This window comes from Trachinotus anak, unplaced genomic scaffold, assembly GCF_046630095.1.
Source record: "Trachinotus anak isolate AG129_WGS33_773 ecotype Australia unplaced genomic scaffold, CSIRO_AGI_Tana_v1 ptg000032l, whole genome shotgun sequence".
In the NCBI taxonomy this organism is placed as follows: Eukaryota; Metazoa; Chordata; class Actinopteri; order Carangiformes; family Carangidae; genus Trachinotus; species Trachinotus anak.
Genome location: NW_027273883.1, coordinates 10,431,485 through 10,454,876, shown reverse-complemented (window position 1 = coordinate 10,454,876; position 23,392 = coordinate 10,431,485). Strand labels below are relative to the sequence as shown.

At 41.1% G+C, this 23,392-nt stretch overlaps 1 protein-coding gene across 5 annotated transcripts; it reads left to right on the top strand.

Annotated features, from left to right (window-relative positions):
- The first annotated feature begins 370 nt into the window (after nt 1-370).
- On the top strand, nt 371-14,433 carry dedd1 (death effector domain-containing 1). Of its 5 annotated transcripts, none has more exons than XM_071468478.1 (7): nt 371-514; nt 851-1,054; nt 1,535-2,051; nt 2,211-2,339; nt 2,964-3,116; nt 11,148-11,522; nt 13,682-14,429. In XM_071468478.1, exons 3-7 carry the CDS (start codon nt 1,577-1,579, stop codon nt 13,795-13,797), a joined length of 1,248 nt encoding a protein of 415 aa, XP_071324579.1. In that variant the 5' UTR covers nt 371-514; nt 851-1,054; nt 1,535-1,576; the 3' UTR covers nt 13,798-14,429. The 5 variants fall into 5 exon arrangements, with proteins under 5 accessions (XP_071324579.1, XP_071324583.1, XP_071324582.1 ...); XM_071468482.1 differs by lacking the exon at nt 13,682-14,429 and adding an exon at nt 11,845-13,138; XM_071468479.1 differs by lacking the exon at nt 371-514 and adding an exon at nt 553-648.
- Nucleotides 14,434-23,392: the final 8,959 nt, after the last annotated feature.

Here is a 23,392-nt window from a genome sequence, read left to right as displayed (position 1 = left end):
ATCTACCTATTGCACCACTGCAAATTGTTTCTATTATTTTACGTGTGTGTGTGTGTGTGTTAGTTATTCGTATAGCAGTATGTAAATATTCTTTCAGCAAGAATATTCGTCCTGATCCCTTAAGATTATCTTTATTTTTTAACATGTGTTTCTTGTCACAACTCACAAGAGGCAGTGAATGCTACGGAGGGCAGCGCTGTATGATCGGGGAAGAAAAAAACACACTACGGTTTTTTTTTTTTTTTTGTTTTGTTTTGTTTTTTGTTTTTTTTTTGCGACACAGCTGAGACAATAGTTTTCAGACAGCTGACTTGCGATCAGCTGTCTTTTTTCCAGTTGTGCTGCCTTTAGTGGAGAAGATCTGACTCTAGATCAGTGACGTTAAAACGTGACCTGACGTCATGGTGCCGGTGGAGGGATGTGATTGGTCCGTTTTTCTGTGTTATTGTGCTGCTGCCAGTGCTGCAAGGCGCTGTGGGAGTTTCCAGATAACCCGACGCTAATAACTGGAAAGGTAAGTAGTCAGTTGTTTTACATTTTTTAAATATGGCTTTCAGAATGCAGTGAACTCTTTTATACCCGTTTCTTTTTGCGTTAACATCGTCATGACTCAAGGCCTGTCTGTGAAAAGGCCCGTGTTTAGCTAACGTAAGCTAACAACGGTATTTACTAGCAAGTAATTTCCCTTTAATGTCGGTTAATGTAGATGCAACGCAAATTTCTGTCCATAGCGAAGGGTATCTCTGTTATGTTTTAGCCAAGTTGTTTTTTTGAGACTGTTTATTTAGCTAAACGGCAGTTGGGGAGCGATTTTTTTCCTAATGTTTGGTATGTTTTTTTCCCCCCCCAGAGAAACGTGACTGGTTACGTAACTTGTCAAGGGTGTAATTTGCTCCACCGGTTGCTGATGGGCGTGTGAGGAACAACTAACAATTTCTTTGGCTTTCAGTTGATGAGCTGATATAATTGGAAAACGACGACAACATAGCACATTCACAGCTGGACATTTTGCATTACATGTTTCAAGACAGCGTCGTGCAGACCCCGACAGTAGGTAGGAATGCAGAGTTTGCAGAAACAAGCTTTTGAACATTGTAGACGAGAGGCGTTGCGATTGCATTAACATTAGCTTGAGGCTTTAGCACAGACGGATCAGACGATGTTTGTTTTGGATAGCTAGTTTTCAGGAAATGTAGCTTAGCTTGGTTTTGTCTGCTCCTTATCTAGACGTAAATATACCACATTCAGGAAATGCAGGTATATGTAACATGGCAGGATGTGGAAGTCAGACCTACATATGAATGCAGTCTTTACATAATAAAACAAGTATAATTTGATTTACTGGCTTGCATTGCAGTACAGCATTTTATATTTAGTGGTGGTTGTAAGCCTCATAAGGCGAAGCTACAGAACACCATAAGCATATGTTGTTTATTCCAAACTTTGCATTTGGAGAGTCACATCTTTACATGTCTGTTAATCTTATGTATGTGCGTGTGTTTTTATTCATTTGTTTATTCTTTATCCTGAACAGTTTTGACACAGCTGGGAAGGTGTGGTCAGGCAGACCCTGATTATGGCTGCAGTCCATCACCAAGGGTACCCTCTCAGGGAGTCACTATACTGGGATGAAACAGAGTGTCTTAACTACTATGGAATGCTGTCTCTCCATGAGGTCTTTGAAATAGTTGGTTCTCAGCTGACGGAGACTGACATTGAGGTGCTGTCATTCCTACTGAATGAAACCTGTTCTGCAAAACACCCTCTTGATCCAGCAGGCTGGACAGTTGAGCCCCGTGAGGGTGACCCAGATGACCCGGGAGCGTCCCCAAGTCCTGAGCTGCTAAAGGCCTGGAGGCGTTTAAAGCCTCAGGCCTCCCAGCATCCCTTCGTGGCTTCATATAAGCCCAAGAGTGGCCTCGAGCTGTTGCTAGAGCTAGAGAGGCAAGGATACCTCAGTGATGGTAACCTTGAGCCACTGCTGCAATTACTAAGAGTCCTCACCCGTCATGATCTGCTGCCTTTAGTGTCCCACAAGAAAAGGAGAACAGGTGAGGATGAATCATGGAAACACTTATTATCACATTTTGAGATTATGTTGATTGCAGTAGCTGCTGCCTCTCCATATAATGGCCTTCTAGAATATGTCAGTCATAAATGCATTCCTGTCCTAATAGTCCTAGCCTAATCTATAGTTTTATGCTTTTCAGTATCTCCAGAGAGAACTGGATGGAGGTATGAAACAGAGAACCGAGAGTTGGTGTGCGTCTCTGGAATGCAACATAGCTGTAGACAGACAGAATTACCTTTCCCATCTTTCACACAGCAATTGAGAACTGGTAAGTGCACTGTAGTATAGTATTTAGCTGACTTGGGGTATGTCAGATGTAGTTTTTAACTGTGCGTATGTCTGTGTTTTTAAAAATTTCTTTAACATGCACTGTTGAACCTTGTCAAAGGAAAATTTGTCTTACTTTGTGACAGATGATAACGTTTCTTGAATCTTGTATTTTAAGCTACCGTGTACCCACATTTTTGTCAGTCAAGGAGGAAGACTGTCCAAAAATCTGTGTTTATTGCTGCTTACGTTGTAACACTTCTACAGTACAATAACTGCCAGCGCCTGCTTTTTAGTGAAGAGGCACTGGCTTCCTCTCAATTCTTCTGATGTACAAAGAATGTATATGTGCATCATTTAAAGTGGTTTTCTCCAGGTCGAAATTAGAATATACTCATTTTAAGAATTAAGAGTAGTGGTGCCCTGTGGTTAACCTTCCATAGGTAGAACAAAGGATGTTTTCATCAGATATCAGCAGAAATAGATTAAACATGTAGCAATTAGCAGAATGGAATTAAAGGAAAAGAAATAAAAAGAAGGACAAAAGCAAACCCAAAGATACCCTGTCCATGCTCATATCTTATTATCCCAATTCCACAAACTAATTCCATACCTGTTCTGTCAGGAATTTACCCTCCTATGCCTGGGCCACCTCCTAGGAGGAGGAGGAAGAAGAGGGGAAATGGCTGGAGCCGTAAGCCCAAGAAAACAAGCAGACAGTGCCAGCCACTGCATCCTCCACCACCACCACCACCACCACCACACAAAGTGTCCTGTGGTAAGTGCCATTCCTGCATTCTTAACCTGTCTCTGCTGTAGTGTTTCATCTCTTACTTTCAGTACCGCCTTCATTCCCCCATTTTCTCTTCCAGATCAACCTCCTTTGTTTTTATTAACCATATAAGTTTCAGTGTCTCATTTAGTCTGTTAACTGCAGCAGAAACACATTTCCTTTTTTTGTCTTTCAATTCTCATATTGTTTGTCTATGCTGAACCTCAGCTTGAGTTAAGGAGTGAGCATGAATCAATGTTTTTTTACTCCTTTTAAAATTTTGTATTATAAAGCAAAGATTCAACCATGCTTATTCACTCTCTTTTGTGGAGAAAGAAAAGTGTAAAGAGCATGGAGAAAGTAACACACTTCAGAGGAACTGGACCAATTACTATAATCCAGTTAATCCTAAATAGCAGATGGCAATACAGCAGCCACACTAATACTGATATTATATTACTATATACTATACTGTTATTGCCAGACACATATACAATGAGGCGAGTTTGCCTGTAAAATGTTGGCACACTTTGACTGTTACAAGGCCCTTGAACTGCACAGAATCAAAATGATGGACAAAACTAACGTAGCCTAACCTTCACCAGGGAAGTTTACTAATCTTAAACATGTGCTTAAAAATCTTGACAGGATTAGAACCTAAAGCTAAATATTGGACTTAACTATGACTTTGGTGATATCACTTTGGTTTAAAATCTGTCTCTGCTACAGTACATGAGTGTAGTACTGTAGTTTACAACAATTGATTCAACTGTTGGACACAGAAATGACACATGGAATGTCAAATTGCTTGCACGTCCCTTTCAGTTTACTGACATCTTCTTTTTCATTGTCATGCTTTGGCATTGTCATGCACTTAACAGTAACATCAACATCAGGGAAAGTTTGTCACATTACCTGTTTCTCCATTCAGCCCTTCTTTGCACTCTTTTCCTCTCATTTCACCTTTCTCTAACCCACTGGACTATGTTCAGCTGTTGCGCAGCGCAGACTGGTAGGTTGTCTCCTGTCCTTTTGTCTACTCTATACTGAAACAAGTTGTTGAGTCACCACTAGACACAGCCCCTCTTCTGCTTTATTGTCAAGCTTGATACAAAGTCACAAGAGTCAACTCTCAAACCTCGTATCTTCCTGAAAAAGGATTTTGAGCAGTTGTTCAAAACGATCTAACGCCTCTGGAAAACTGAACCATATAATCCATTATCAGTGTCTTGCTCCATGTTTCAACTGTTGCCTGCCTTTTAAATCAGTCAATGCTAGTCTCTCTCAGCACAATATGATTCAGGTAACACTAACATCAGTTGCTGTTTGTGTGAAGTTTGCTTAGTCTCAAACATTTCTTTTGAACGTTCATCATTGCCTGTTGGTCAGAAATACTAATTCCACAAAGGCCTGATTCTAAATCGATTTATTTAAATTAAAAAAATAAAATAAAATAATAATAAAAAAAAAAAAAATACAACAATGAAGACAGCCCCTCTTAGCTATTCAGGATGAGTGATGTGCCTGTGACTATAAACATGTTGCTGTCTTGACTCCACATTTGATTCCACCAGGTTGACTCAGGATTCTGACTCAGATCGAGTAACCTAACACACAATGGATCATGGAGACAGAGGGGGAGACTGAGGAACAAAACAAAAAAGTCTGTCACTCCACTCTGTCCATACATACTGCAGTGTGTGTGATCAACTCAGTCATGCGCTCTCTCACAAGTCTGGGCGGATGCCTAAGGTAAAAGAGGCTCTCCCCCTTGTTACAACAGGGGTTGGTGCTGCCACTTTGCTCTGTATTCGATGATTGTGTATCATAATGTAGCTGCCCCCTACCCTGCCTCCCTCAGAAAACATAATGTGCTCTAAAAAAATCATCCTGTAATGTTATCTAGTGTTGTGAACTGTGGATGAGAAAATATTCTGTTTGAGATTCCTTATTTATCTATTTCTGACAAGGGTTGTTGGTGTCAGTGTTTCACAGAACTGACAAGAGTCCTCAGCAGCAAGCCTCAAATATTTCCAAGAAGTCTTCAGCTGATTCAAAAGGCAAAAATGCCAAAGAACAAAAATCTCTGAAAAACTCAAAGTTAATTTGATGTTCTAATGGGGATATATGAAGTGAAAGTCTATTGTAAATTCCCTGATGCTCCCTGCGGATAATGACCCTGGTCAACTTGACACATTTTCACAAATATGGCTAATGCATGTGTTTATTCTTTTGGACAACTACATGACTATAAAGTAATTTGATGAAAGCCCAGCGGTAATAGGAAGCCTTTGTCAGCTAGTTGATGTGCTAGATCATAACATGTTTGCAGCTGTGTAAGCATACAACAGTAGGAAAGCAAACGATAGTGACATGATTTTTCTGTTGCATACTATACTGAAAATGCCTTTTCTTGAATATGTCTGATGTTAGCGAAAACTCTGCTTAACATCACATGAGAATAATGAGAACCAGTCTTCATCAGCCAACTGAGCAAGTGCTAAATGCTCCTCTATATTATTTTCCAATTTGAATGTTTCATTGAACATGCATGCAGCATATTCAAATGCTGTAGAATATAGCATTCACTCAAGAGCCAGTATACTCACTGTGACCTGAGGTCTTCACATGTTAGAGTGTAGAGTTTGCAAGTTGATACCAGATACAATCAAGATGGTGAAATTTGCAGAGAAAGTCAACACAAGCTTTGGCTGTGCTCAGAGTTCCGACAGAAATACAAGAGTTGTAACATTATTTAGAAAAGGCCCTGAAACCATTCACAGCAACAGAAAAGCAAAAATTTGATGGTATCGAATGGTTTTGTTTTAGGTTATCTGTGGTTAAGGTTTTAATTATCTTAATGGTTAGGGTTTAGTAGAGATTAGCAGTGTGCACCACCCCAAATCTTGAACAATGTAACCAGTGCATGGCTGTGGCAATCTGAGCTGACAAACAAAATACCGGCACTCAAAGATGGATAATCTTCTTGGTTATTGTGGGCCACAATAAACAAGAAGATTATCTATGTTTGAGTACCGGTATTTTGTGTGTCAGTTTAGGGTTTAGTGAAGGACACTGAAGAGCTTAACTTGGAGCCCAGTGTATACCTGCAAAGACAAAACAGACATTGCTGGACATATTTGTGAAAGTGCTAGTTATCACTGCATGTGGGAAACATTTTGGGGCCATTCTTTCTGCCCATACCATCTTCATAAAAGTGGTTGTAAACATCTGCCTTAAGATTCAATCAGCTTAAATCATAATGGCAAACTAGTATGTAATGTAAGCCACCGCTGGAGTCTCAAGTTATGAAAATGATCATTTGGCACAGTTATTTATACATTGGTATGGACTGGCCCTGTATTCCATTTCAGAGAATCTAAAATGTCTGCCAAAAGGCAGCTGTTTAAAAAAAAAAAAGGCCCGTGTAACCTTTACTCACGCAGTTCTGAGGAAAATAACCCAACAGTGCTCTGCTGAAGGAAGCTCCTGCTGTATCTTATCTCTGTGCCCCATGTGAGTCCTGGGTGTGCGTTTGTCAAGAGGGAGCAGAGATAGATAGGGCGGTTCAGTCCAATGCTGGCCCCTAGCATTTAAACAGACATCAAATACTTGTCATGAATCAGCTCTCAGATCATTTTCAGTGAAGTGTCTCAATTACATTCTGACAATGACACCTGCTGTTACAAATGCCCATAAGGTGTTTGTACCTTCAGCTCAACAGCAGTTTTGTGCTATCTAAATGGGGTGCTTGTGAAGGCCGTTACTTGGTTTAATGGACATTGTTGATTAATGTTACAGTCGGGGCTTTAGTAATTGGTTGGTGAGGGCAAGGGGATTGGTCAAGGTAAGAGTAGTCCCAAGCATCCCACTTAGACACAACCATGTTATATAGTAGAGCTACAATAAAGGGTATTTCTGAGCTGATTAACTTGTCAGTATCAGCTATTGCCCTGACTCAAACCTCATTACAACTAAGAGAAGTGAGTGCTGTGCCATGCCTGCTTGATGTTGAAAAAACAACCCAGTCGACAGATATCCAACCCACTTGTGCTTGTCTCTTTTTCTCTTTCTCTCCTTTCTCTGTGTTCGCAGTTCTTAACAGACCAACCTGTGTGTCAGGAAAACAGTGTCCTTACACACAATGAGAGGGAGAGAACGAACACTAAATGCTCAAACTACGCAAAATGGTACAGAGGGTGATTTTTTGTCTATGGGGAAAAGAGAGAGTTCTGTCTGCCTGTCTCTCAGTACTCCCCTAACTCTCCACTCTCTCGGTCAGTCGTTCAGCAGAAAAACGGATCGATAAAGAGTTGAAGTTCTCCGTGCCAAGTGACTCCTCGTAAATGGGTACTTAAACTTTTTTTTTTTTTTTTTTTTTTTTTGGTGGGTTGAGATGGAGGAAGCCAAACGGGCTTGGTGTTTAAAGTGAGAAAATGAAAGCTGTGCTTCCTAATGTCCTGTCTAAGTGGATGTCTCTGTGTCTGATGAAGCGTGAAGTGCTCTGTAACCCTAACAAAATGACCATCACTGTGTTCCTGTGGTTTTAAATGGCCTTCTCCTCAGTACCACTATCTCTGCCTCCATCCTGCTAAGTATGAAATGGGAAGGTAGAAATGGAGGCCATCCATAAATACAGTAATTGCATGAAGGGCAGGTGTTTATCATAGCCACAGCCCTCCCACAGTGTAACGATCCAAAAGGTCGAACTGTTAACTGTGCTTTAACTTCATATTTCACTGAGCTCCTACTGAATATTGTAAAGGTGTAAAAGTAAGGTGATCTCCAGTATTCTGCCCCCCTTTTAAAATGGATTCCCTATCTGACTTTCTGCTTCAACACATCCTGTCACTGATTTGTCAATATGGTTGCAAGGATCAGATATGTGCAATGATGAAATGTTTTTGATCCCCCTGTTTTTAGCAATTTTTATGTTTTATTTTTTTACAGCATTGAATCACAGTGGATACATTTTTGACGCTAACAGATAAGGATTTAGTCCAAGTGAAAACAAACCTTTATGAATTTATAGGTTATTGTGCTGAAAAAATAAATCTGAGCCACAGTTCAGAACAACACTACAGCAGGTGTTCCTCAAGGATTTCTCTGTATTTTGCTGCATTCAATTCAGCTTCTACCTTCTCAAGCAATACAGATCCTGCTGCAGAGATGCATCTCACAGCATGATACTGCCACCACTGCACTTCATAGTGGGGAGAGTGTATTTCTTGGTCTGAGCAGTGATTGCTTATGCCAAACACAGAAGACAAAATTCTCAGTTTTGCTTTTGTAGAGCCACAAAACTTCATTCCATTTTGACTCAGAGATAAGTATTTGATAAGTCCATTGTTTTTCCTATATCGACTTTCTCTGCATCTGAGCGATGGTTGCGTGCAGTGTCTCCCATCTGAGCCATGGAATCCAGCAGAGTTTCCATTGGCCTCTTGGTGGCTTTCCTTTTGACTTGTTGAACCAGCACTCAGTATTCAAATATGCCCTTCTCTAGACACATTCTAGGCACTTTTTCATGATAATGCACTGAGGGGTATTTTTGGACTAAGTTTATTTTATTTATTTATTTATTTATTTATTTATTTATTTATTTTTTGTACACTTACCCTGACCAATACTTTTGAGGAACTGGTCAGTAACAATTTGCAATTTCAATGCAATTTTCCTTTGTCTTTATGATCCAGATTTGCCAGATGTTGGCAGTCCACGATTAATAAATGCTGTAAAACAATAAAATATGACAAAAAAAAGAGGGGGGGTGCATACTTGGTATACGTACTTTAAGTCCTCTAAGCACAGTCATGATCTGTGGTATGACAAGATTTTCCTCAACACAATGTATCATTCTTGTATCTGTATGTATTGTCAGTGGACTGACCTGGAGAACCATTATTACAGACAAATATCAATTATTTAAGCCATTGTAATAGAAACAGGGTTTAATTATTTGTCAAATCACTATCACGTGTCTTATAAACTCCTGTAAAATGTCAGTGTTTCATGTTCTTGTACCGTGATGCCTTTTAATGAAGAAAAACATTTTTGTATGAGCAAACTGAAGTATAAATTGAATGATCTCCTTCTGTAAGTGGGTTTTCAAAAGGATCTTATTTCCAACCCTGCATATTTTAAACATTTGTTAAACGTTATTGATTAAGCGTCCCCTTTGATCCAGTCCTCTGTTTTCAGAGTAATCTAATTACAGCCTTATGAAGCATGAATGTAAAAGCCTGTGTTTGGTTATCGCTCTCCTACAAATGTTAAGAGATGCAAAATCAATGCCTTAATTCAACATTTGCATTTCTAATGTTGGCATTTTCCAAACTTTATCCCCCTTGAGTCTTGCACCATTCCCCATAGCCCCAAACGAAATATGAATGTAGAAGAGGTAGACTCAGCTCATGAGTTGAAACATGTACCGTTTATTTGTGGAACCGTAGCTACTGTATAGCTAACGAGGTACATAACCTTCATAAATGTTCAAGTCAGGTCCTTGGTGCTCTCTTGTAATAAGGTCCTTCTGTGTCATAACTGAAACTCTGGTCATTGTCTTCCATCAGTCATAAGTGTGTACTTAACACACAGACCTCTTGGTCCGAGTAATGTGAAGATGTATTCTTACACATTCTATTTTTCCTTATTAAGATTTTTCCTAATTAATCTCTTTAAAATTTTGAAGGAGAGCAGCAAAGAGGTTTTGGGAGGGTTGGGTTTTACATACTGGGAGATGCAATTATGGCTTATGGAAAAAGGTTTCTGCATTGCTTTGCAGTGAGACATTGATGAGACTGTTTCTAGAGAAATGGATGTCATTGGTCGTAAATACTGTTTACCTCTAAACTAAAGGGGTTTGAGCGGGAGAGATGGATTTTTGTTGCAGCAAAAGTCGTCAGCAGCTGGTTTCCACTCGAAGTTCTGGAATAATGACATGGGGGACGGTCTCAGCGGTGCTCTTGCTCAGCACAGTATGTATCCTCTGATCTTTCTCGCTGTGCTGTTGCATGACCGCCAATCCTGTTACTGCGGAACTACGGGAGCTATCTGTTGTCAGCATTAAACATGTTGATCAGAATGAATCTGGCGTTTAAACACCGGGCTGGAACAAAAAGCCACTCCAGAGCTTGACACTGCTTAGTTGCTTTCATTACACCCACCATGATATTTGTTGAAGGTGTCCAAGTTAATTTGAATGGATTCAGTACATGAACTCTACAGCCTCGATTTATGTTCACCATGTATGGTGAAAATTCTCATCAGTTTCCTCTGATCACTGATAACCATCTAGTTTACAGTTGACATTAATACTTAAAAATATGAATCTGCCTGAGAAGACAAAGAACTGCACTACTGATTGAGTTGCAGAGTATATCTCTCATTGCTTCAAATTGTCAAATTTACTGTCACCTAAACTACATCCGAAGAGCTTGAAGCAGGTTTAATCACGGAAATGCACACAGTTGTCATACCTGGGTTTGTATAGCTCCTGTGCCCTACATTATAAAGTTTGCTCTGCTCTGCTACACAATTGTATTTGGTCTTTTAACAGGCTGTTACCAAAAGAAATATCCTGAAGTATTTCACTGCACAATGTCCAGTCAAGAATCAGCCTATTTGGTCGCAATCTCCTTTTGGGAACTTTGTGCTCTTGAGTTCCTATTTTTAATCCCTGCTTAATGTAATGCAATGCAGATAATCTAAATGAGCTGTCATTTAATGATTTTTGTCTTGTTCCTGTTTCTCTACCCTTTGTTTTGACTTTCTGACCTCCTCCCTCTCTGTTTATGTGGGCCTATCCAATTTGACTTCCACTGTTCACTTCTCTTCACTTTTTCTGTAACCTTTCCTCACCCTTCTACTGTCTTTTTTTTCATCTGTCCTCTCCCCTTTACTCACTATATGTTTGCCTTGCCCTCATTATTCACTTTTTCCCCCTCCACTCTTCCTACCATTATTTCACCCCTCACTTCCCCCCATCACACCCTCACCCCTTTTTCCACCACCACTTCCTCCCCCTTCCATTATCAGATATCCGCCTGCGTGTCCGGGCTGAATACCTGGAGCATGAGTCGGCACTCCGTGATGGTGTCTCCTCGGACAAGCGGCAGCCGCTGGAGCGGCAGTTTGAGTTGTTCAGCCAGGCCAGCATGCTGCTACGTGCCAGAGACCTGGGGTCCATCGTCTGCGACATCAAGTTCACAGAACTGGACAACCTTGAGGCCTTCTGGGGTGACTACCTAAGCGGCGCTCTGCTGGAGGCCTTGAAGGGAGTCTTCATCACAGACTCCCTGAGGATGGCAGCGGGTACAGAAGGAGTCCGCCTGCTGATCAGTGTGGACCAGGATGACTATGAGGAAGGCCGAAGGCTGCTGAGAGCCAGGAGAGTGCTGTCATCAAGTAATGGTGGGAGCACAGAGACTCAGTGGGCTGTGTAGGTGGATAAGACTCTGGGGTGTATTATATTGACTATGAAGAATGGCATTGTAAGGAATTATATTGAAAGTTAACGATACAGGCAAATTTGGAAGCATTTTAAGTCCTCCTTTTGTAATTGCAATCCATATAATAACCACTAGATGGCAGCACTTACCATTGGTTGTTTTTGTTCATAACGGGGCCTTTATTTTCAATAGTCTACAGTTTTTAGTTGAACCATTACCTTTATTTGTGAAATGAAAATGAATAATAATGGATCAATGTGCTTTTCCTTTGGATTCATGCACAGGTGCTACTTATTAGGACGCCAGGATGAAACGGGCTATATCAAGATTTTTCTTCTTAGTCTCATTGAGAACAGGAGCAAGTGACCCTGTGCCACAAGATGAAGTTGTAAGCCCCTCCTAACATAATAAATATCAATCATAAACAATTATAAATAACACACCTGGGCTGCCACAAATTACACTAAATACTATGTAGTGTTGACACATTGTCATGCTCTTGGTTAATCTTGATCCCACCCACATAAACACAGACTTAATGGGCTACAATCAAATTTTCTCTTAAACAGTGGGCATCCAAAATTCCAACATGGCTCTTAAAATTTTTTAAATACAAACTGACCACTATACTCAATAAATCCTTCTTCAGCAGCATTTTTGATATGAGGAAAAATAAGAATTTTCACTGGCACTAACTAATTAAAACTAATGTAAAGAACAAAAATGCCTCCTAAAAGAAAAAGAGAAAAGTTTGTGCTTTGAAAAATGTGTGAGAAAAATGAGCCCAAAAAAAGTGGATTGCTCTCAGTACAAACTGACCTTTGGTCTAACTTTGGAGATCCTAGTCCACACATATACACCTAGATAACAAACACAAGGATTCTCAGCCTTGTGTACCATGATAACCCAACTTGTGATTGCTGTGGTCAGTGGATACAGCAGTTGCCAGTAGATGACAGCAGTGATTAGGGCTAGGCCTCAGCAGACCATGGAGGATTCATCATCACAAGCTTGTCAACAGCTACTCGGATAATGCAATGGTGGCTTGTGTCCGGGCTTCCAGCAAGGCCTCAGCAAGTGCTTCTCTCAGCAAGTAAAGCACAGGACAGTGCGTCGGTCAATAGAAGTGATGTTGGGGAGATCAAAATCAAAAGTGCACATCCCAGCTCCACTCAGCCCTGCTATGTAGGCCCAGTAGAGTGGCTCATGGACAGCTGTCTACTCACCCTGCTGGAACTAATGCCTGGACTTCACTCATAGAAGACGATCAATAAGGCCCCTCACTCTAAGTCCCTTCATACAGGCACGACTTAAGCAGACAGATTTGCTACTGTCTGAAGTGCAGGGCCCTGCTGGCTGGGCAAAGGGAGGGACAATGGACAATTTCCATTTTTACGTTTGTGTTTTTGGTAAACAAATGTATTAACATATGTTTGTATTGTTTACTGGAGGAAAAAAAACATAATTCAGGAGAATATTTGTTAAGAAAATTTGCTTTTGGTATTCTTTTTGTGTCGAAATCTTTGTATATTAGAAATTATTTCTGGTGAATAATAAAGATTTCATGGCCTAAAGCTGTTTGTGCACATTGTTGTTGACTTTTTTTTTTTTTTTTATATAACAACCTCTATTGTATCAATAATTTCCACAATGTTGCTGACAATGTCAGGCAAGAGGAGGACATTCCAGAAATACACAGGTGTTTATCTTATGATTTCATTATTCAAATTTCCCCAAAACCAAGATTCATCTATCACCAAAGTTGTCCATATTGAATGAGAAACATTGTATAGACAAGGTGTTGTAAACCTAAAGGACTTCTTAAAACACTTAGAGTTAATACATATATAGTGTTAAGTTTTAAAAATGTTAAAATGTTACAATTTTTTAAAATTATATCAGCATCTAAAATGTATTATGTGCAGCTCAGTATACAGTTTTTTTCATCCTTTTTGCTTGTAGGAAGTATTGAAAATTAGCCTTTTCCAAATCTCTTAAACCTAGCACTTCTTGTCATATTCTAAAATCCCTCTGTTTGCTTTGAATGTCTATGTATCACACTTTGTTTTAGTATTTGTTATTTTGAGCAGTTTTCTGATTTGTCATTTTTTTCCCCTCCAGCCTCCCTACCTGTATTAGTGGGAACGCGCCCTCTCCCTGCCCCCAAACGGTCTGAAGAGGTCCATCGAATGCAGGTCACCGTGGATCAGATCCTTAATTATTTCTCCTTGCTCTAAGCTGTCAGCATGATGAAACTCCAGAATGGTGTTCGCTTCGAACATCTTATCAAACTACCTATCCTTGTGCTGTTTCTTTCTTCCCTGTACTGTTCACTTACTGAAGTCTGATTACAGTGAACATAATGACACAGCACTGCTGGTTTTCACATTGAATTGTTTGATGTAAAAACATTGCCAGAAAATCTGCCTTTTTTTCAATTTCAAAAGCTAAAAATGTATACTTGCAATTTTTGCAAAAAATATGCAAAATACTTTTTGTTAAGATCATCTATAAATGAAGCATTATGAAAATGTTATTTTCTCCTTAGAAGATAATTTCCTATAGATGGTACCTAAATTGACATTGAACTCCCATTTTTATCCACAAAATAACAGAATGACACAGCTTAAATGCAAACATGGTTTTTGTCCTCAGGACTGATGTTAGGATTTATTAGTGCCTATTTATACCTAATTAAAAATGTTTTAGTAGCTGACTGTAAGCTGCAAACCTGACTTTTGAAGTGCTTCTAATTATGGTCAAATACTTTCACATCCTTGCTTCAGATTTCATCAGTGACCTCCTATAGATTTGAGATAACACCTCTTTGTGCTTTTAAAAAAAACTTGATATTTTGCTTGTCTGTATAACATTACACTTTTATTCCTTGTGTGAACTTGTTTCGAGGATGCTAAGTCAATACTTAAATTAAAAATAGCAGACATGAGTCAGTAGAACAATAATATATAGTTTATTTCACTGTAACATTAAAAAATGTTGATTTGTTTTACATAAGTGTTGAGTCTCTACAATAGTAAGTGAGGTCTTTGACTTATCACTGGGCCTCCTTGGACATAATTAAGTCCTCTGATGTAGACCAACACAGTCCTCAAGCACATGAATAAATAATGTAAATGTCGGCTAAAGGCACACTCATTTCACTCGGAAATATAAGTAAGCACTTTGCACTGGCACTGTGATGGGTTTTAGGCAAGCTGTGGTTCAAGGTTAGGTCATGCAGTACATAGCAATATGTAATTTTGAGATGTTATAAGTACCTCAACAAGAATCCATCAAGAGATGGATAGCACATTGGTTAAGGAACTTATTTTAAATTCAATCTTCCACCTGCCTAGATTAGTTGTAACTTGCATTTAGCCTAATACTTAATGCCTCTTTTGCCTCCTGCGTCCAGGTAGCCAGAAACACTTCCAAGCCTGCCTTTTTTTTCCTAATGAGTTCATAATGGCATTTTAGACAAGTTGAGAATCCTCACTAACATATGATCGACACCCAAAGATGCACAGAAGTACCAAATTTATTTCTGATTAATAAGTTGTTTTTGACAGTTGACAGTTTGACAGCGTAATTTATTGTGTTTATTTATTCCATTGAGCACACAAACTGCAGTCATCAATGCTTTGCCACAAAGCTGTGCTGATTGTAATTTTTATGGCATTTCAGGGCACATTCTTGTTGATTTAGTTTCGCTGCCAGATCTCCCTCATTTATTTTAGATATTTAGTACTCTTTTGCTTCCTTGTCACTTGCTGACTTACAGACAATATCCTTATTAGCTAAGTTAGTGCTCTGACCACAACCACTCTTTAAAAAGGCAGTTTTTATCATTGACTTGCCATCATGGAGAATAGTAAGCAGGATCAACCCTTAGGTAAAAACGTGATAGGGCCGTTTCTGCCCTATTCAGAGTGTGCGTTGTTTGATGGCCAGCTCAACTGCCCCAGGACTGCCTTAGGGAAAACTGAGATTTTTGAAAGCCCAGTTCTCACCACACCCAGCCTTAAAGCAAGACCAGTGATGTGATGCCCACAGGGAGACCTCGGCACTCTTTCTGAGAAGTCTGCAAAACTATAGAGGTCCAACTCAAAGGATGCTGCCATGTTCCTCCTCTGAACAATGACTCCCTCTTGGATGACCCTGCCACTATGAGAGATTTGTTTGTCAAAGAAATTGGGGCGCATATCTGGAGCATTCAGGAACATTATGCTCACAAATATCCAAGGACAAACGCAGGCAGAGCGCCATCAACAAATCCCACCCTTCTTTTCCGTCAGACTCCCATCTCCCAGAGGAATCACATCTCTGAAGGTCTTGACTGAGGTGTCTCCATCAGGAAAAAGAAACTGCTTGAACAACTGGACAGCTATGTCCTGGACCCACCTCCACAACTCACAACATCTCTCCAACCATCTTATTTCATCTTGCTGTAAAACTTACGGCAGAGGCTGTTGCACCAGTTGGTATGGCTATCAGGTTTCCAGTCTTTATGCTAAGCTAAGCTAACTGGCTGCAAACTCCAATTTAATATTTCAGACACAAGAGTGTTATCGATCTTCATCTAATTCTCTGCAAGAAAATGAGTAAGTATTTCTAAATTTTCCATTTCTTGAAAGAACACCCTCAGCTGAAGGGTTGTTAAGAATCCGAGGACAGGATTTGAGTTTGTCATTCGTAGTGGACCCCAGGATCCCACTGAGGCTTAGGAGCCCACACGCCATCACCACTGCCACAATCACATCTCCTCTCCACACCAGCTGTTTTCAGCCAATAGGCTCCCTTGATGCCTCACTGATCTACATCCAGGTCAAGGTTTCCGCAGACAGGGTCAAAGACCCCGTTGCTATGGTGATGGAGCTAGGGCAGGCCAGTAGCAGTCCTGCGATGCAGTATGCTGGGGACTAAAAGACCAAGGAAACCCATGGCAAGAGGGAAACAATGATGGAGCCAATATTGAAAAGAAAAGAACATATTGTTTTTTTGAATGAATGAATCACTTTCAACATGTGTTTTCACTTTCTGTTACCTGCAGCAGGGAGTAAAATATATAAAGCACCCTTTTTTTTTTTTTTTTTTTTTTACAACATAGCACACTGTGAACATTTGGTGCAGTGAATGTTCTGTTTATTGCCTAAAGCACTTCATAGAGACATCAGAGGTGGTTTTGTGTTTCATGGTGCAAATTGTATTGTAGTGAAAAAGCTAATGTAATGCTGGGTTGTCTGGCAGGACACTGGTCATCATCCTCCTGTCGACTTTATTCCACTGTCCGCAGGTGTTCTTCGCACCTGCTTGATTGGATGGAGACTCAAGTCATCTTGTGGTAGCTCGGGCCTAAATCAGTCTCCTATCAAAACGTGTCATCTAAAGCTGATAGACACTATAGCCTTCTGCTGGCCCACTGGGGCTGCCATTATTGTATGTATACCCTGCAGCATATGGTACATCCCTCTGATGGGGGAAATTCTGCGGCTTTTATTGAGGAGAGAAAATTAGATTAGGTGATCTTCTTGGGTTCTTGGCCTTGCTTGGTTTCCCTCTGCACAGTCTGTCGTAAAGCTAGTAGGCAGCACAACAGATTTCAAACAAGACAACATATGAACACATTTTTCCAAATACTCAAATTTGAGAAGGAATTCGTCAGGCCCTTATAATTGTTTAAATTATATTTATTAAGACTGACATTTGTTTTATTTAGATATTTCCTTTTCCTATTCAAGGCTTCTGTTCTGTTATGTGGTAAAGGAAATCGGGTGTAATCTGCTTAATTGAGTTAAGTCAGACTCCTTGTATCAGTAAATCAAATACAACGAGCAAACCAAGTTTATGAGTCTGTGTCAGCTTGAGAGGGAGCAGAAAACTGCAGCTTTCCCTGCTCATGCTGAGCAGGAAGGATTGCGTTTCCTGTGGCCTGCAGGTGGCAGCATACAGATGAATCGCCAATTTGAGGAGGCCTCATATTCAAAACAGCAGAGCTGCTGCTGAATATCCACTGTGTCATGCCAGAGGCTTCTGTCATGCTGTAAAGTTACAGATCTTAGAGAGAGAAGCTCCCAGAACACAGACTGATTTAAAATAGAAACCTGAGGAACTTTATGGTTTGTTTATGCTTAATGGCATTATTATGCAGGCCACTCTGCCCCTGTGTCACACTGGGCCCTTAAATCAGCACCATAAACCCCCCCCCCCCCCCCCCCGGCAAACTGGCATCTTTAAGAGAGCAGAACACGAGGTTTGTGCAGTGATAATTAATCCTCTTGATTGCTAATTACCTCAGATGTGTCAAACGGGCGTCTTGCCTTTCCTCAAGCCTCCCCTCTCTCTCACGGACGCGCCTCTTTCTCCTCAGCAGCAGCAGCAAGCAGCACCACAGCCACCGGGTCGCCATGGAAACCACCGAGAGACATACTTCGAGGGTGAGAGATGGAGAGAGGAAGGGGGACAAGGAGGGACAGCGGGAGAGAGAGAGAGAGAGAGAGAGAGAGAGAGAGAGAGAGAAGGGGGACATGAAAGGTTAGGGTGTAGCCATATGCCCCCCAAACATCCCCCCTCACCTCTAACCGCCCCCCACCCTGCAGTTTAATGCTGAGCCCCCAACCCAGATCCCCCCCCCCCCAACACACACTCACACACACACACACTGGCCCCCCTTACATGCACCTCTGCCTCCCCCGTACCCTCTCCCCCCATCTTTTAGCTCTCCATCCTTCTCTTGTCCAGACAGGCTGCTCGCATGGCGGGGAGGATGGAGACGTTCACCGATGGAAGCACTGGTAAATTTTCACATCCACAAAAAGAAAAAACAAAACAACAAGAAAATGATTCTAGGGGGTGGGCTGGTTTAGGGGGTCGGCGGGAGGGGGGGGGGGGTGCGGCTGAGATATGCATCCTGCAGACTTAACTCCTTTTTCCTCCATGTGTCTTTTCACCTTTCCTCAGCTGTACCATACACTCCCCCCTTTCCCTTCTCAAATCACAATCTCTCTGTGTTCTGTGTCAGTTCAAAAAAACAGGCGACAGCTTTGAGTCCACTTGCTGGGGAGCCGGACTTTCCTCATGGCAGCGTCCTGGGGAGAGACAGTGCAGAGAGGGGAGAAGGGTTGAGATATATCGGTCCTAATGATTTTTTTTGTGCGGGGCTGGGCTTTTTTTATTGATTAGAAAGAAATTAATTCACGGGGGCAACCCTCGTGTTCTGACTCTCACTCCCTCTCTCCTACCCTCTCTCTACCTCTCTCTCTCTCTCTCTCTCTCCTATCCTCCCTTGCTCCCTTGCTCCGCGGACGAATAGCGTTGTGTCTTCTCGCCTGCTCTGCATGTTGTATTATCGCGGGAATATTTGATTCGGAATATGCTCTTGTGTTATGCATAATACGGAAGTCTGGCCGCAGCCCTGCGCCCGTAGCAATGCTTCCTCTCCTCATCTGCGAATGTCAGGCTCATTATTTGCCTCATGAACGCGTCCTGAGTGAATGTGTGGTCGCTGTCATTGTTGCTGTGTTGTTGTTTTTTTTTTATTCGTGCGCGTAATGACGCCGCTCACATTTGAATTCATGCACATCTGGCGGCATGGCTTCTTTGGCTGAGAGGGAAGAGTGATGTTGAAACAGAGACAGATACACACGATTTACACTGTTTACACACCATTGTTCCGCTGCCCCCCCCCCCCCTTCCTCAGTCGTTATTCTCTTTGTTGTTTGATTCCTAATTGTGAAAGGCCACGGCTGATTCGGGAGCTCTTTACGCACAGGTGGGTGCGCAGGCCGGTGTGATAGCGGGCAACCTGTGTCTTAATTTGTGCATATTGTTGCCTGCAAGACAGCGGTTCACGGCCAGATTCATCCGCGCCGTGAGGTTTTTAATCAATGTGGTCGATATTTCCTCGTCGGTATCCAGATGCCCGCAGATAGCACAATAACACCTCAGCTCGGTGAGCGCTGATCTGCCACAGAAGGGAAATCGATGGACAGACTGAGTTAATTATGAGAAAATCAATTAAAAGGAGGGGATCTATGGGCTTTAAAAGGCCGAGCAGGGAGCTCGCAGCGGCAGAGGAGCGGAGCGGAGCGGAGCGGCCGGTGGACACCTCCCAGCCGGGGCTTGGCTCTCCGCCTGGCCGCTGCGCTGCCTGCTCGGGGCTCCGTTCCAACATTGACTAAATGTGTGGCAGACTCCCTGCATCCTATCATGCGCCAGCAACATGTCACCTAATCATCTGCCGCTCATTAGTATCTGCCACAGCGTTTGTTCACTGTTCGCGCGTAATCTGCGCTGATAGACACACACCTCAGTGGCTGCACGGCTCCTGAATTTTCACCGCTGTGGTTTGGTCGAAATGAGGCTTCCCAACGCATTTCTGCCCATTTCTGCCTGACCTTTACTCTCCAGTGAAATGAGACACGCAGCAAGGTCACACCAGGCTCAGTCTGACCTTAACACACGCTCAAAAATATAATGACGAGGGACAGTCCGTTGTTCTCTCTGATGAGCCTGTCACAAGTTTCCCAGTGTTGCCTCTTTGATGTTAGGAGGCAGGCCTGAATGCAGAGGTTGATAATGAGCAGGTAGGTTATACTGATGATTGAAGGGCGGGCTGACTGCATCGCACCGCATGAGAGCTGCTCGAAGTTTGTGGGGTCATGTGAAACTGTAGCCCGTGTGTGTGTGTGTGTGTGTGTGTGTGTGTGTGTCGCGGTTATGCAGATTATCTCATGAGGTTCTACCCTGGTTTATGACAAACACACGCAGGCCGTAAGTGTGAACAGTTCAAAGTCACCACGTTAAATAACAGTGAAAACGTGCAAAGTGTGAACCATGGTGCGCGCATGACTCAAACCCCATGAGACCCGGACACACGGTTTGGTCAGCAGACAGTTCTCCTTCAGACCGCAGCTCTACATCTTTTTCTTTTCTTTTTTTTTTTTTTTTTTTTTTTTTTTTTTTACCGCTCACACAAGTGGATAATTCATTTGCATTTATTGCACAACTCTTATTTAGCAAAGTCTGTCTTATTAAAAGCCTAGCCTGTTTCATATTAATAGCTGGTGCACTGAGAAACACGTCATGTTACTTTCCACTGTATTCAGGTGTAAGCTCTAAATATACCTACGTATATAATAATAATAATAATAATAGTAATAATACATGCATATTTTGTATTTTACGTGTCCAAGCGTTTTCTTAATGTGGGCACAATAACAATGTTTCATTTGATGTTCTCACTTTGCGGCCCGTATCTTGCAGTAATCTATAATAGGACCCATTGATGAGGCTCCTCAGAAGTTGCAGCCTCTTTATCTTACTTTCTATTCCGTCTGCCATTATCTTATAACATCAGTATAATTCTAATCTCAATATGCCAACGTGTGTGTGTGTGTTTTAATGACATTCTTCCAAATCAACTGCGTGATTTCACATTAAATATCTTTAATTTGTTATTTGCACTCCTCTTGGCCTTTTACCTGAAATTAAATTAATTCAATGATGTTAAATTAAATGAAACGCGAACTGAGTTTGAGTTGTGCCGCAGCTGCGATGATGATGATGATGATGATGATGATGATGATGAGCTGATCTGAGCTTTGCATAGAAAGTCAGAGTCGCTGACTTACTGACTGTGTGATGGAAGCTTCCATCGCTGGACTCAAACTTAATCACTCTGGGCGTGTTTTACCTCATGTCCCGGTTTAAATCGATAGTCTACAAGTGCTCATGTTCAGCATTTGCCGCAGAATATGTAGCCCAAATATTAATGCAGATTTCATTTTTTTTGCATATCGATATTTTAATACCACTTTTCACGGTCGTTTCCAATGTTGCTGCTCATTTAACGTCTCGTTGCTCTGAAATGCTTAGTTATGGATGTCGCATGCATATTATTTAAATTTCAAAAACATTCATTTTTATTCATTTTTGCAGTATTTCAATTTGTATTTGGGTAAACTGGGAGTGTAACCCACAGCCTGCAGATCAGGGTGTTTCAAATTTCGATTCTAATTTCGAAGTTTTTTAAAATTCTTTGGACAGTATTTCGAAATAACAAGCCCCTTATTTCGTCTGCATCTTGCTGTGTGTCATTCGTTTTTTTTTTTTTTTTGGTGTTGTAATGATTTCTTTGCGTCACAAACTGCCAAGCTGTTATTTGCTGGAACAATTCCTTAAAAATTCGACTTCATGCAAATATAAAACATAAGTGGAGGAGCAGGTGGAAACTCGTACGAACGTGTGTAGACTAGAATACATTAGGCATTAGACAGTCTTATTTTGAAAAATATTTAGGTGTGCGGAAAACGTTTCTATTTCTTTCTTTAGGGAAAAATGTGAAAATTGAATTAGTGGGAAAAAAAAAAAAAAAAATTCAAGTGCAAATTTAGTCGCTTATAAATGAGATAAAGGATTTTAAGTAAGGACGACAATTGCTTTAGTAATACTTGCATCTTAAAGTTTTTTTTTAATAATCAAATCAAATACACGACATATTGAAATCAAGTGACGACACTTGCACATGTAGGAAAAACCTGCATAAAACTACAGGCTGATATTCGCATTTATACATCAAGTCATTCTAATTCTGCATGGCTTTCTTAAAGTGGTGTGTACCAGTGGAATTATTACTGATATTTTATAGATTATCCAAATAGGATTGAGGCGACTGTTACAATGAGACGTCAGCAGTTGAGGTGGGAGTATTTTTTTTTTTGCAGAACTGGCACCCTGACCCCCTGTCGTGCACCTTATCAACTTGAAACAGACCACACCACCGATACATTCAATTTTATGGTTTATGTTAAAGTCTATGCAGCCGGTCTGAAAGCTCTTTCCATAAACGGTTTATTGGCTCAGTTTTGGTGTCATGAAGCCCGGTCGTTCATGTTGGCTTTGATGTAGGTTTTTCTATACATTCTTGTTACTGACCACTTCCAGTCGGTATCAAGCACCACAGGCCATACAAAATTAATCCATTTTCTGCACACGACTCCCCTCCCAAATGGTGTAGCTCTCTGCGGCCCGGTGCACAATGCGGTAATGACCAGCAGGTCAAAGGTCGCTTGGCCAGTTCCTCAATTAAGCCGGAAAGATTGCAGTTGCACGATGCACCGTTTTTGTGATAAGAAGGGTCCAGCAGTGACCGCTGTATACGGAATATATTAATACAGGCTTTGGCCGAATGGAAAACTTTTACCCACCTCAGTGTGCTGCATATGTTTCAGTAATTTCTGTTTGCTGAACATCATTTTGAAACAGAAGTGGTGGAATTACATTTTAGATATAGGCCATAACATTTGCCTATGGTTGATGTGTTTATTGTGAACTAAATCAAGTTTTATTTTAATTTCATTTATTGGATATATTTCACATACACATTTTAAAGGCCCATTGCTATGGAGAAAATATTAAGAATAAGCATAAAGCCAGATCAAATGTTACTATGGTCCTTGTTGAATAAAGTCAGTAAATATTTCCATGAAGGCCAGTTTATCGTAGGAGGAGAACTAGGAGTCAAAAACCTTATTTTAGGTAGTGTTGTTTTTTTTGGTTTTGAGTGTATGTGTGTATTCAGGGTTCTTGTGTGTCTGTCTCATGGAAGAGTGTGTTTTTCCCCACGCAGTCATGTATCTGTTGTAGTTATTGAATATAATCAATGGGCAATTCACGATCATCGCTGCATCGATTAGCTGATAAATGGTGGTTGGATTAATCATCCGCAAAGATCCTGTCGTCGAAGCCGGACCACTCTGGCAGTGCAGCAGCCAGTCAGAACGAGGCTTCACCAGCACAGACAGGACTTCAATAAGTGACAAAAGAGAAGTGATA